This window comes from Sus scrofa, chromosome 14 (assembly GCF_054392235.1).
Source record: "Sus scrofa isolate SSC_HxYL_T2T_F1_AM1 chromosome 14, Sscrofa_HxYL_maternal_Yorkshire_Landrace_v2.0, whole genome shotgun sequence".
NCBI classification, from domain to species: domain Eukaryota; kingdom Metazoa; phylum Chordata; class Mammalia; order Artiodactyla; family Suidae; genus Sus; species Sus scrofa.
In genome coordinates, this window is record NC_139396.1 from 50423906 (window position 1) to 50439316 (window position 15411).

General features: G+C 44.1%; 1 protein-coding gene across 12 annotated transcripts in view; it reads right to left on the reverse strand.

Moving 5' to 3' along the window:
• Nucleotides 1–15411, reverse strand: part of DNAH10 (dynein axonemal heavy chain 10) — a 154053-nt gene that overhangs the window by 104940 nt on the left and 33702 nt on the right. For all 12 annotated transcript variants that reach the window (XR_014827217.1, XM_084995972.1, XM_021072226.2 and 9 more), the window contains 7 exons: nucleotides 13659–13829; nucleotides 11204–11380; nucleotides 9726–9851; nucleotides 7913–8085; nucleotides 6204–6355; nucleotides 4878–5042; nucleotides 3868–4075 (listed from right to left, as the gene is read on the reverse strand). Coding sequence is in view for 11 of the 12 variants with exons in the window: in XM_084995972.1 (XP_084852098.1) it covers nucleotides 3868–4075; nucleotides 4878–5042; nucleotides 6204–6355; nucleotides 7913–8085; nucleotides 9726–9851; nucleotides 11204–11380; nucleotides 13659–13829 (1172 nt within the window). In the remaining variant the exon portion in view is untranslated. The remainder of the gene's footprint in view (nucleotides 1–3867; nucleotides 4076–4877; nucleotides 5043–6203; nucleotides 6356–7912; nucleotides 8086–9725; nucleotides 9852–11203; nucleotides 11381–13658; nucleotides 13830–15411) is intronic.

Below are 15411 nucleotides of genomic sequence, written 5' to 3' on the forward strand. Positions count from 1 at the left end.
TTTCTCTGTCTCTGCCTCTGTCTCTCTTTGTCTCTGTCTCTGCCTGTGTCTCTCCCTCCCTCTCTCTCTCTCTCTCAGAGCCTCCCATTGCTCTCAGGATAAAATGCAACCTCCTTCCAGGCTCCCTGGGATCCGGCCCCTGCTGCCCCCTCAGCTTCCTCTCCCTCCCTCTCCCTTCGCCGTCTTCAGTCCTTCCTTCTGTTCCTCCCACTTGGCCTCTGGGTCTTCACACTGGCCACTGTCTTCTCCTGAAATCTCCCCCTCTTTCAGTTAGCTCTTCAGGGTTCAGCTAAAACATGGCCTCTCCGTGGCCTTTCTTGACCATTCTATTCCCACAGCCCCTCCATCCTCTCCCCAGAACATTATTCTGTTTTATTTCTTTCACAGAAATCATCTGTTTCCTTGAGTTTTGCATCTATTTCATAGGAGGATGGAAAAGATCCAGAAAAACAGGGACTTTGTCTGGTCCAGTGGCTGGCACACGGCAGGCTCTAATAAACCTTGGCATGAATGAGTGAGTGAATGGATGGATTGATGGATAGACGGGTGGATGGATGGAGGAAGGGAGAATGGAGCATACCATAAAGGGAAAGACTCAGGAGAAAGCCCTATATGAGGTGCTGCTTCAAGAATCTAAGATAGAAGCAACATTGAAAAATAAATGAAATATGTCAAAAACAGATTTATTTAAAGGATTGACTTAGTGAAGTTTGTCAAATCTGTGTCCAGGAAACAGGAAGACCAAAGGTCTTTATTTTATTTATTAATGCATTATTCCAAAGTGGATTCTAACAGCTCACAAGGACACTTTAACTATAGAGACTATTAAATCAAAGTGGGATAAAATAAGAAAAGAAGAAAACGCTAATCAGGGCAGCTTAGTGGAGTGATTCTGGCCCGAGTTCAAATCCCAGCTCTCTTCTTACTAGATGTGTGGCCTCAGTAGGCCAATCACTTACTCTCCCAATAGTCAGTGCCCTCTCTAAAATGGGGATGAGAATCATTAAAGAACATAATATGAGGCTGGTACAGAAGATGCCGTCACACATGTAAACTTTTAAATTAGAGAATCAAGAATGAGACTAGGAGTTCCCGTTGTGGCGCAGTGGTTAACGAATCCGACTAGGAACCATGAGGTTGCGGGTTCGGTCCCTGCCCTTGCTCAGTGGGTTAACGATCTGGCGTTGCCGTGAGCTGTGGTGTAGGTTGCAGACGTGGCTCGGATCCCGCGTTGCTGTGGCTCTGGTGTAGGCCAGCGGCTACAGCTCCGATTCAACCCCTAGCCTGGGAACCTCCATATGCTGTGGGAGCGGCCCAAGAAATAGCAACAACAACAACAACAAAAAAGACAAAAGACAAAAAAAAAAAAAAAAAAAAAAGAATGAGACTAAACATGTAAATCATAAATACCTATACACTTGCTGCATTCAGGCTACAAATTTAGTTCTAACCTTCCTAGTGGCCATGGAGAAAAGGGAAATCTATGAAGTCAACAATTCATAGTGTCCATACCATTTAAAAACAAAACAAAAACGAAAAAAGAAAGAGGAAAAAGAAGAGGAGAAACACTTTCTCAGGAGGCTAAGATCAGAAGGGAACTTAGATTTCGTCTGAGGTCCTTCATAGACAAGATGTTGTGTGACGATGGAATTCCCATCTTGGCTCAGCAGTAACGAACGGCTATCCATGAGAATTCAGGTTCGATCCCTGGCCTCATTCAGTGGGTTAAGGATCAGGCATTGCCGTGAGCTGTGGTGTAGGTCACAGATGCCACTCAGATCTGGTGTTGCTGTGGCTGTAGCATAGGCCAGCAGCTGTAGCTCCAATTAGACCCTTAGCCTGGGAACCTCCATATGCTACAAGCGAGGCCCTAAAAAGACAAATTAAAAAAAAAAAAAGAATTGTAGGAGTTCCCATTGTGGCGCAGTGGTTAACGAATCTGACTAGGAACCATGAGGTTGAGGGTTTGATCCCTGCCCTTGCTCAGTGGGTTGCCGTGAGCTGTGGTGTAGGTCGCAGACGCGCCTCGGATCCCATGTTGCTGTGTCTCTGGCGTAGGCTGGTGGCTACAGCTCTGATTGGACCCCTAGCCTGGGAACCTCCATATGCCGCAGGAGTGGCCCTAGAAATGGCAAAAAGACAAAAAAAAAAGACATTGTGTGATGAAATGAACACCACCCTTAACAATATGGAGATAACAGCGACAGTGATGAATTTTGTAGGCTGATTTCTAGAATGACCCTTAGCCAATGTAATGCAGTCCAGGCACTCAACTCTCAGCCTGTCTGAGCTGTAGGGCTACCGTCTATGAGCTCCAGGAGGGAAGGGCAGCCTCCTCTGTGCCTGAGGCCGGCACACACAATAAGCACTTAACACATATGAGCTGTCCATTCTAGCCAGGGGGTTACTTTAGATCATTAGGAAGAGTTAATGCATCATAAATCAAAACTACAATGAGGCACCACCTCACACAGAATGGCCATCAATAAAAAATAACGAATAACAAACCCTGGAGAGGGTGTGGAGAAAAGGGAACCTCCTACACTGTTGGTGGGAATGTAAATTGGTGCAGCCACTGTGGAGAACAATACAGAGGGTCCTCAAAAAATAAAAACAGAGTTGCTGTATGATCCAGTAATCCCATCACTGGCAAACAGACAAAACTAAACCTAGATAAAACTATAGTTCAAAAATATACATGCACCCCTATGTTCACTGCAGTCACACTAGCCAAGACATGGAAATAACTTAAATGTTCATTGACAGATGAATGGATATAGAAGATATGGTATATATATACAATGCAATACTACTCAGCCATGAAAAAGAATGAAATAGGAGCTCCTGTCATGGCTCAGCGGTTACCGAACCTGAATGGCATCCATGGCCTTGCTCAGTGGGTTAAGGATCCGGCATTGCCGAGAGCTGTGGTGTAGGTTGCAGATGCAGCTTGGATCCCGCATTGCTGTGTCTGTGGCATAGGCTGGCGGCTGCAGCTCTGACTTGACCCTAGCCTGGGAACCTCCATATGCTGAGGATGTGGCCCTAAAAAGACAAAAGACAAAAAGAAAGAAAAGAAAAGAAAGAAAAAGAAACAATGCCAATTGCAGCAATAGCGACAGATCTAGCGATTATCGCACCGAGTGAAGTCAGACAAAGACAAATATTAAATGATATCACTTATATGTGGAATCTAAAATATGACACAAAGGAACCTATCCATGAAACAGAAACAGACACACAGACATAGAGGACAGACTTGTGGTTGCCAAAGCGGGCTGTGGGGAAGGGATGGAGTGGGAGCTTAGGATTAGCAGATGCCAACTATAATATAGAGAACTGATAAACAACAAGGTCCTACTGTAGAGCACAGAGAATTATATTCAATATTCTGTGATAAATCATAGTGAAAAAGAATACATATTATAATGAATCACTTTGCTGTACAGCAGAAATTAGCACAGCGTTGTAAATCAATTATATTTCAATACTTTTTTTTAAAGAATCGATGCATCATATATCCTTCAAATCAGCCTCTCTCAATGTCAGTGAGGGCATTGTCTAGAATTTTGGCACTGAGTGATGGCAATTCTCTGTTACCAATTCAACACAGACACATGTACCTCTTTCAGACAGTGGGGAGCGGGGTAATTTCCTTTTCTGGATGTTGAGGAGGCCCAACAAGAACATAAGTCAAAACAGGAAGTTATCCTTCCATCCTATGAGTGCCCTTTGGTCAGAAAGCAAACTTACTGTCCAGCTGATTTTTATTCTGTACCTTGTGGCCCCTATTAACTATTCATATGTGTAAGATATTTTAATCTAGGCATTCCATCTTTGAAATATGCAACATGAAGATTAACTTACTTCAGGATGAGCTTTGTCAAGACTTCGTAAATTCTATTTTCCCAGTATTCATAGTAGGAGGCCAGCCTGGGGGCCTTGCCTGTATTGGTATGGATGACCAACCCCTCGACTTTGGTCAGTAAAGGCCCAATGGCAAGATACCACCTGACCATGTGGTCCACATCTTTGGCTCTTTCTCGTTCAATGTGCTCAAAGAATTCCTTGACGCCTGTAGTGGGAGACACCTGTTACAGCTGTCCATGAACAAGGGAAGGACAGTACTCAAAAAGCAGCCCAAGCACTAGGGCTTCTATCTTGCAAGTACAAAAGCAGCCTCTAACCTTGACCGAAAGCAGAAAATAAGTCAACACCACCCAAAGCAAGATGCATTCAAAGCAAAAAATACACAACAACATGGGAACGAATGCCAAGTGAGCATGTGAGGTCTTTGGGCACTCTTGCTTGTCTTGAATCACTTGTTGAGCAGTCCCAGGTTCCTTATGGACTAGTCAACGGCCCCTTAAAATATCCTGTTTGAACAAGTAAGTGTGAGCCCATAAAGACACAATTCACTTTACTGTTACAAAGTTACTGACAAAACTACTACTGAGGAGTTTCCATTGTGGCTTAGTGGTAACAAACCCGACTAATACCCATGAGGATGCGGATTTGATCCCTGGCCTTGCTCAGTGGGTTAAGGATCCAGTGTTGCTATGGCTGTGGCATAGGCTGGCAGCTGCAGCTCTGATCTGACCCCTGGCTTGGGAACTTCCATATGCCTCAGGTGCGGCCCTAAAAAACAACAACAACAAAAAACCTACTACTGATATTCATGGACTCAGGAATTTGTAAAACTATATAAACAACACATAAAACATGATGAAAAGTAGCAATCATCCATGATCTTTTCAAGTAAAGGCCTGAGATTGTGAGGTATGGTTTTATTCCATCGGTGCATGTGTGTGTGCCACCATGACCAAGAGGTTTTTCCCTTTCCTTCCATAATCAAAGAAACAAGAAGTCAGCTCTACCTGGGAGTTCATCCTCACTTTTAGGTGCTGGATATTTAAAGAGATTAATGGATTCTATTAAGGTAAGTCTGGAAGAAATGTCGTCTGCATTCTTATGAATCTGATGGACGAGGGACTCGAATTTCCCAATGGCCTGTTTGCATCGAGTTATGTAGTCAGCAATTCCTTTAGAGAAAAAGAGAAAGAACCAAAGAAAGATAGTTGGCTTTCAACTCTTCTCTTCCATAGTCATCTCACCAAATGTCTATAACATTAATACCAGCACCCCTTCACAGAAGGACCCTGCTCACTCCATCCCCTTGGATCTTGGAGGTCAAAAAGATACACTCAGTTCCAGGGGCTGGAATAAGGAGTCATGTGTTCAGAACCAACCAAACAATACATTTCTTCTGTTCACATTTTAGCATAATCATATCTCAAGCACTGTGGGGAGAAAGAGGAGGTCCAATCCTCTTGTCTTCTCATTGCCATGGCAACCCAAGCCCTCCATGCCACGCCACCCTGCCTACAGTCTCCTTGGCCCTGTTGCTGAGAAAAGTAAATGGCAAGAAAGTGAACGGTAAACCTGGGTTAAGCACTTCTGATCAGTTCAGCTGTTGATACAAGCGAGAACTGGATAAATCTTTAGAGATCTATGATTGCACTGGGTGAGAAAGGCCAGCCTCGAAAGGATTATATATTTTACATAACACTCTTAAAATGATTGTAGGTCAACTATACTTCATTAAAAGTTATGTTTACACTAAAAAAAAAACTTAAAATGACAGAATTATAGAAATCAAGAACAGATTAGTGGTTGCCAGGGGTTGAGGAAAGGATGCATATGGCGAGTAGTGGGTGTGACTTTAAAAGAGTGAAATGAGGGATCACGGTGTTATGGAAATGTTCTGTGTCTTGACTGCGTCAAAGTCAAAATCTGGACTGTGGTTTTGTACTACAGTTTTGCAAAAATTGCCACTGGGGAAAAACTGGGCAAAGTGTACACAGGATCTGCCTGTATGAACTCTTACAACTGCATATGACTCTAATTATCTAGAAATTAAAATTTCAATTTGAGGGGGAAAAAAATAAAAGGTTACTTTATTCTTGGAGGAGAAAGCTTTGGGTCAGCTGAATGTCAAAATACACCCCAGTTATGGGATCTTCACCCCTAACTAGAGCCTTAAGATGAATTTTGCGTTCCACAAAGTGTGCTTTACGGATGCTCAAAACATATTTGCTAACCATTACACAAAAATTACAGTTCAATGAAGACAATCCAAAAGAATGATTCCTCTATTGCATCCCAAAGTGTACAAGGCAATAGATAGATATGAATTATATTACCTAGTGAGTTCCAGTTTAACCTCTTATATCCAGACCTAAACACTCTCACTAATTCCTGGGAATGATCATCAAGGAGATTGGTCTCGGCTTCATTTAACGTTCCTATGAGCATGTGATAATGATCCAACATACGCTGTATCCCATCTGTGTATCTGCATGTTACAGGAAAGTCACTGACATGAAAAAAGTGCCATAGCATTCATCAAAAGCTTAATAACATTACTGATCAGTTACAGAAGACCATTAACCAGCATAAAAAATTTTAACAGCGTTCCCTGGTGGTGCAGCAAATTAAGGATCCAGCATTGTCACTGCTGTGACTCTGGTCAGTGATGTGGTAAGGGTTCAATCCCTGGCCCAGGAACTTCTGCACACCACAGGTGTGGCCAAAAAGAAAAAAATAAATACATTTAAAAATAAAATAAAATAGAGTTCCCTTGTGACACAGAGCGTAAAGGATCTGGCACTGGCACAGCAGCAGTTTGGGTGGCTGCTGCGGTGCAGGTTCAATCCCTGGCCAGGATCTTCCAGATGCCACAAACGTGGCCAAAAATTAACTGATTAATGAATTAATTAAAATAAAATAGAATAGTACAGAATTCCTGCTGTGGCACAATGGAATCTACAGCGCCTATGGACCACTGGGGATTACAGGATCTGGCATTTCCACAAGTGCTGTGCAGGTCACAACTGCAGCTCAGATCTGATCCCTGGCCTGGGAAATCTATATGCCACGCTGTGGCCAAAAAAGAAAAAGGAAAAAGAAAGGAAAAAAAGGAATGCCACTCTTCCCACTAACTTTCCTTTTTTGGGAAAATACCAGTCACTTTTTTTTTTTTTTTTTTTTTTGTCTTTTTTAGGGCCGCACCTGCAGCATATGGAAATTCCCAGGCTAGGGGTTGAATTGAAGATGCAGCCACCAGTCTACACCACACCCACAGCAACAGAGGACCCAAACAGAGTCTGTGACCTGCACCACAGCTCACTGCAACATCAGGTCCTTAACCCACTGAGCAAGGCCAAGGTGATCCTACGTCCTCATGGACACTAGTCAGGTTTTTTACCACTGAGCCATGACAGGAACTTCCAATTTTAAAATGTTATTTAGGTTAACATGAAATATGTTCATCATTGTTACCTTTAGATGAATGAATAAATACACGTTTTAAACATTTCCTAAATTTCATTTTTAATGTGGCAAATATTGGTAGTTATAAAATCCACAAAAAGTGAAAGCTTTGGCGTGGGATAAGGGGGTTCTCAATAATTTTTTTTTCTTTTTCTTTTTTTTTTTTTTTTGGCTGTACCTGTGGCACATGGAAGTTCCCAAGCCAGAGATCGAATCTGAGCCACAACTGTGATCTTTTTTTTTTTTTTTTTTTTTTTTTTTGCTATTTCTTGGGCCGCTCCCGCAGCATATGGAGGTTCCCAGGCTAGGGGTTGAATTGGAGCTGTAGCCACCAGCCTACGCCAGAGCCACAGCAACTCGGGATCCGAGTCGCGTCTGCAACCAACACTACAGCTCACGGCAACACCGGATCGTTAACCCACTGAGCAAGGGCAGGGACCGAACCCGAAACCTCATGCTTCCTAGACGGATTCGTTAACCACTGCGCCATGATGGGAACTCCCTCAATAATTTTGATGAGTGTAAAAGGGTCCCAAGACAGGAAAGGTTTACCATTGATTTCAGAGAAGAATCTTTTTACCTAAGAAACTTGTCCTCCTGGAGGGCAATGTTCCTTGCTAATTCGGGGACAGGGAAGCCCAGCTGTTCCAAGTACTTTGTTTCATTAATAATCTCCCTGAGAGCAGGTGAAAAGTTGATTGCAAAGACAGCCCCCCTGTCAGAGTTGGGGGCCTCATCAGCAACAGCAGAAATCTGTGGACAAGATGATGTTTCATAAGTGTGGGGAGGGTGGTCCAAGGAGCCATCAGGTCAATACAACCCAAGTTAAACATGAACTTGAAAAGGATCTGTGGAGGGTCCTTGCTGCCCTGACAGACTGGGGAGCCGGCTGGAGCTAGCTAGAATACATACTTTGGTGAACAGAGTGCTTAAAGAATTCAATTTAGCTGCCCGAATTCAAAAATCAGGCAACTGTAGGGAGCTCTCTGGTAGTCTAGCAGTTAGGACTCGGTGCTTTTATCATTGCAGCCTGGGTTCCATCCCTGGTCTGAGAAATGAGATCCCATATTAAGCTGCTGCATGCCACAGCCAAAGATGATAACAATAATAATAATAATAATAATAATATAATAAAATATTCCAAAAAAAAATTTTTTTTTTTTTTGTCTTTTTGCTATTTCTTGGGCCGCTCTTGCGGCACATGGAGGTTCCCAGGCTAGGGGTCCAATCGGAGCTGTAGCCACCGGCCTACGCCAGAGCCACAGCAACACGGGATCTGAGCCGCATCTGCAACCTACACCACAGCTCACGGCAACGCCGGATCATTAACCCACTAAGCAAGGGCAGGGACCGAACCCGCAACCTCATGGTTCCTAGTCGGATTCGTTAACCACTGCGCCACCACGGGAATTCCCAAAAAAATTTTTAAAAAAAGAATGCAACTGCATAGTTCCCATCATGGCTCAGCTGATTAAGAACCCTACCAGTATCCAAGAGGATGTAGGTTCAATTCCCTGGCCTCTCTCAGTGGGTTAAGGATCTGGCGTTGCCACAAGCTGTGGTGCAGGTTGTAAACGTGGCTCGAATCCCAAGTTGCTGTTCCTGTGGCTGTGGTGTAGGCCGGTAGCTGCAGCTCCAATTCAACCCCTTGCCTGGGAACTTCATATGCTGCAGGTGTGGCCCCCCAAAAAATAAATAATGCACGCAAAAATCCAGAATTCTGGCTTCTGTTGAAAAATTGGAAAAGCTGATAAAAAAAAAAAAAAAAAAGGCAAGAATAGCCTGGAGTAGGGAGCATCTACCCCTTTGGATAGAACCCAAGACGTCCAGTTCCTGATCGGCCCCCCACCAGGCCTCTTCATGCATTTTACTACCTCGTCAGAACTGCAGAGACTGAACACCTACAGCCAACAGAGGTCCCCCAGGTCTGTCCTCCCTCAAAGCGAGTGTTTATTCAAGAGCACCCACTACGTGCCAGGCCCTACACTAAACGTGAGGAGGGATCACATGAAATGACACTTTTCTACAGGTCTTTTAAAAAAGGGGTTCAACTGTCTGCTGTTTCATACACGGTCCACCTAATACATCGCACATTTATGTCACCAGATCCAGCTCATTTTATAGACAGGGTCACGGAGGCTCAGAGTTAAGCCAGTTCCCCAGGGAGTCGGGAGGGCTGCCTGACCCCAGCCAGACCAGGATATTTTGCTGCCTCCATCTCTTCTCCTTCTGCCTCTCTTCCCTTCGTGGCCAACCTCCTCCCTTCTTTGCCTTTGATTTCGGAAATACATCTCAGCTTCCTGAGTCTCCACCCGTTAACCCTCAAGGAAACAAGAGACACCATCACCTTCCACGGCCGCTGGAATCTGGGACAAGGATCTGGAAAGACGCACCTTCGTCAGCAGGCTCTTCTTCATGAGCGTCGGCAGGATCAGCTCTGTGGTCTCTCTCCACTGCTCGTACTTTCTATCTTCGTAGTCCTTCATTATCCGACCCACTTCCAAATATTTTTGCTTTACCTAGCAAAGAAGGCAAGCAACTGTCATTTTGTCCCAGGAAAGAACCTTTTCTCCTCTCTCTAAAAAAGAAAAAAAAGTCTGGGAGTTCCTGTTGTGGCTCAGTGGGTCAAGAACCCAACATAGTGTCCATGAGAATGTGGGTTAGATCCCTGGCCTGGCTCAGTGGGTTAAGGATCTGGCGTTGCCAAAAGCTGCGGTGTAGGTCACAGAGGTGGCTTGGATCCAGTGTTGCTGTGGCTATGGTGTAGGCCGGCAGCTGCGGCTGCAATTCAACCCCTAGCCCAAAAACATCCATATGCCACAGGTGCAGCTGTAAAAAGAAAAAAAAAAGGAAAAAAATATGTTGACATGTTTTGCAAAAGGAAGCAGGCAGATGGGCACAAACGTTGGAGAGCTTGTCTACCATGGTACGGGCTTGAAATCTAGACTGATTAGTAGGCCTCACAATCCTCAGCTTTCAGGCTGCATTTGGTGCTAAGAATGAAGGAACTCAAAAGAATGACCAGACTTCCTGGCATGTGAATACCATATGAAATTTTAATGTTAGTGCCCATAAGTGAACTTTTATTGGAGCGCTGCCACACCTATTCACGTACATGTAATCTAGGGCCACTTTCTTGCTACAACAGGCCGAGCCGAGTAGTTGCAACAGGGACTGTATGCCCTGCAAATGCCTTAAATATGTACTCTCTGAACCTTTAAAGAAAAGGTTTTCCATTCCCCGAAAGCTATCCAAGGGTTTGGGTCTTTTACACACTAGCTGCCTGGACTCCTTGCTTGGCAGCTTAGAATAAATTCTGCACTTTCCTTTACCAAAGAAAGAAAGACAGAGGGGGAAAGAAAAAGAGAGAGGGAGAGAGGAAGGAAGGAAGGAAGGAAGGGAAGGAGGGAGGGAGGGAGGGAGGGAGGAAGGAAGGAAAGAAGGAAGGAAGGGAGGGAGGGAGGGAAGGAGGAGAGAGAGAGAGAAAGAGAGAAAGAAAAGGTGTGCCACCCCTGTGATATAAAAGACAAAAATGCAGGGGTCAGGGAGGGAGAGTATTATCAGGAAGATGGTGGTCACCCTCTGGAGAGGCTGAAGCTCAAGTTCAGGGAGAAACCCATGTGACGGCCACCTGGAAGTTGTCAGAGGTAGGTATGGAGATGTGGTCCCCAGGAATCACAGGGAAGACCTTCGAAGTTGCAGACAGAGATTTGAAATGGAGCTGCTTCTCAGGCAAGCAACTCTGAGTAGCCTGCTCCATGCCGGCAGCCACCTGGATTTAAGAATTCTCCTGGACATGACTGGGGAGGTCACCTATCTCAAATTAAACCGTGAAATTCAAAAAGGGGCAGTTCCAGCAGAGGCAACTTACTTCTTGTCCTCGTTCACTGTCCAGTATCTCCTCTACTTCTTGAAATCTGAGGATGGTGTGCTTGATCCGGAAGAACAGGGACCGTTCCCAGTAGATGGCACCTGCCACTGGGGGGTGATTCTTGTACAGCGGTGGGTTGTCAAGGTTCTGAACAAAGATTTTGTTAACTATGTCAATCTGCAAAGCAATCAAACAAACAAATGTCTTCTGTAAGAGCCTCAGCATGTGAGCCAAGAAAAGATTTACCTTGAGTTGTATCTTTAAAGAACTGAACATGGGAGTTCCCGTCGTGGCTCAGTGGTTGACGAATCCAACTAGGAACCATGAGGTTCCGGGTTCGATCCCTGGCCTCGCTCAGTGGGTTAAGGATCTGGCATTTGCTGTGAGCTGTGGTGTAGGTTGCAGATGCAGCTCGGACCCCACATTGCTGTGGCTGTGGTGTAGGCCTGGGCTATGACTCCGATTCAACCCCTAGCCTGGGAACCTCCATATGCCACGGGAGCGGCCCAAGAAATGGCAAAAAGACGAATAACTAAAGTAAATAAAGAAGTGAACATGGAACATGAAGAAATACTCTATGCTACAGAGTGGTGCTTTTACTACCTATCATTTCCTATTTTTCTTATACTCTATAGTAATTTTTTGCTTGGTTTAACAGAGGCAATGATTCAAACAGCCTCATAATTACAGACTGTGTACAATCATTTGGCCAACTTATTGGAAACTCTAAAATTTGTTCTGGACATGATGCCAAGCATGCATCGTGTGTTGTGTTGTGTGTGAGTGTACATGTGCCACTGAAATTTTGTGATTATTTATTATGTAATTTTTTAACTCAATGACTTTTATTTATCACATTTATAGTTGTACAGCAATCACCACAACTCAGTTCTACAGCATTTCCATCCCAAACCCCCATACTACGTAATTTTTTTTTTTTTTGTCTTTTTGCCATTTCTTTGGCCACTCCCACGGCATATGGAGGTTCCCAGGCTAGGGGTCCAATCGGAGCTGCAGCCACCAGCCTATGCCACAGCCACAGCAACGCAGGATCCGAGCCACGTCTGCAACCTACACCACAGCTCACGGCAATGCTGGATCATTAACCCACTGAGCAAGGGCAGGGATCGAACCCACAACCTCATGGTTCCTAGTCGGATTCGTTAACCACTGCGCCATGATGGGAACTCCTACGTAATTTTTTAATTTGTATTTTTTACAGCCACACCAGCCACATCTGGAAGTTCCCAGGCTAGGCATTGAATTGGAGCTGCAGCTGCCGGCCTACACCACAGCCACAGCAACACCAGATACTTAACCTACTTAGCAAGGCAAGGGATCGAACCCGCATCCGCATGGATACCACGTAGGGTTATTAGCCTGCTAAACCACAACAAAAACTCCTATAATTTTTTAAATTGTGGTAAAATATGCATGACATAAAATTTACCATCTTTGGAGTTCCCACTGTGGCTCAGCGGGTTACAAATTGGACTGGTATCCATGAGGATGCTGGTTCGATCCCTGGCCTCGATAAGTGTGTTAAGGATCTGGCATTGCTGTGACTGTGGCATAGGTGGGTAGCTGAAGCTCTGATTAGAAACCCCTAGCCTGGGAACTTCCACACGTTGCAGGTGTGGCCCTAAGAAAGAAAAAAAATTAAAATAAATCTAAAAATAAAAATAAAATAAGCATTTTGCAATCTCATGCAAGTAACCGGGTGTCAGAGGGAAAACGATACCTGACCCAGTGATGGTCCTGATGCCAGAACCTGTGAATATGTTATGTTACCCAATAGAGAAGAACTAGGTATGGGAGTTCCCGTTGTGGTCGAGCAGAAACAAATCCAACTGGTATCCATGAGGATGTGGTTTTGATCCCTGGCCTCGCTCAGTGGGTCGGGGATACGGTGTTGCCCTGAGCTGTGGTGTAGGTCACAGATGCAGCTCGGATCCTCTGTTGCTGCGGCTGTGGTGTAGGCCAGCAGGTGCAGCTCCAATTCGACCCCTAGCCTGGGAACTTCCATATGCTGCGGGTGCAGCCCTAAAAAGCAAAAACGAAAAGAAGAAGAACTGGGTGGCAGAGGGAGCTAAGGCTGCCAATCAGGAGATTACCCTGGATTATCTGGGTGGGTCCAATGTACCAAAGGGTCCCTACCACAGGAATGTGTACCTGACATATACTTGACCTTGCAGGACCTTGTGTCGTGCGCAAGGACTAATACACCTATTGCTATTGCGATTACTAAGACCAGCAGATTATATTGTACTTCATAAATTCTTACTGGATTTCTCCACTAAACAAACCCACTTCGTTCTGGTTACCTGACTTGGTTAGACGACATGCTTGTTTGGGGAAATGCCACAGTTTCTCTGAATTTAGATTTGAAAGACAGATGACATTTTGCCAAGTGTATTTTGACTGCTACAGCAGCCATAGATTTTTTTTCAGTTACCTCTTTGCAATACTGTGCCAGAATATCGTTAAATTTCATCATCATTTGTCGATTAATGGCCTCCCGTGAACGAATGTGTTTAAATTTTAAAAGCATGTCAAATGCTGCTTCAGCCGATCGAAGGGTCTTAAAAGATTCGTCAATAAAATTTTTTGCTTCTTTCTCAATAACCTGCCAAAAAAAGAGTCAAGAAAAAAGCCCTTATGACCTTAGAGTTATCCTGCAAAAAAATGAAATGGCAAGAAAGGAGAAAAACAAAACAAATCAGTGCCCTGAACAGGATTTCCATTGTGCTTTAGTGGAAGTGGTGTCCAGTTAAAAATGGCAGATGGGCTGCATTGGTTTTCTGTTCTCTCCCTTCCACCAGTTCAAAATGACAGAAAAGGAATTTTTTAAGTATAAATCAGATAGATAAGGAAATGGGAGAGTACACAGCAGCAGAGGAGAGAGTCGAGGAGTTTTTGGAAGGAGAGAAACTGACTTTACAGAAGGTAGAGAATTCTGGCAATAGGGGAACAGATGGGAGCAGCTGTTTGTCCCCATGGAAACCTCTGGGAGGCTGAGCATTTGGAGGCACCAGGAAAGGGAGGGGCAAACAGAAAAGCCCTTCACCCCACACAGTCGAGCCACTCATTATGCATCTCTGTCCCCACCCCACTCTATATAGAGTGGAAGGTTAGGTCTAGAAAAATTAAATCAGAATGACACTGACAGGGATGGAGTAGGATCATTACACAGGTAGCTGTAGAAGTCCTAGTTGTAGAGCAGCTTGAAAAATTAACAATGCATATGTAATTAACCAGGCAAATGAAAATAAACGCAATGATTAACTCCAGGAAAAATGAAGGGTTGGACAAGAGAGGTGGCATGGTCCTGATGAGCTTCCTGGCTCAGCAGTAAAAATATTTGCACAGGCATAAGGAGTAAACACTGACCATTAATTTAAACAAAAGTTATTTAAAACTGTGTTAGATGACAGAGAGGCAAAGGGCATTAAAAATAAAACAGTCAAATTTCTTTCTACTCTGAAAAGTAAAGAGGTAGAATTCCTGTTTGGGCACAGCAGAAACAAATCCAACTAGGAACCACGAGGTTTCAGGTTCAATCCCTGGCCTCACTCAGCGGGTTAAGGATCTGGCGTTGCCGTGAGCTCTGGTGTAGGTTGAAGACGTGGCTTGGATCTGACGTTGCTGTGGCTGTGGTGAGGGCGGCAGCTGCAGCTCCAATTAGACCCCTAGCCTGGGAACCTCCATATGCCTCAGTGTGGCCCTAAAAAAAAAAAAGAAAGAAAAGTGAAGGTGTCTAAAATTGATTAAATCTGATAAATCAGTAAGTAACCACATTGATGTATTCTTTAGGAAATATGGAGGTAAAAGAAACATCTAGAATTGTGAAAAATGATAGCAAGAATAGGGATGGAGAGGAGTCAAACATGGAGATGCTTTTTCTTATCATGAGCCTTTTAGCATTACTTGACTATGTAACTTCGACATTCAATTTAAAAATAAATAACATCTTGGAATAGAACAGGATGGAAGATAACACGAGAAAAAGAACGCGTGTATACACACACACACACACACACACGTGTGTGTGTGTGTGTGTGTGTATGTACATGCATGAATGGGTCACTTCGCTATACAGCAGAAACTGGCACAACATTGTAAATCAACCACACTTTAATTTAAAGAAAGGAGGAAAAGAAAAAAAAAATAACATTCTGAAGTTCCTGCTGTGGCCCAATCAGATCAGC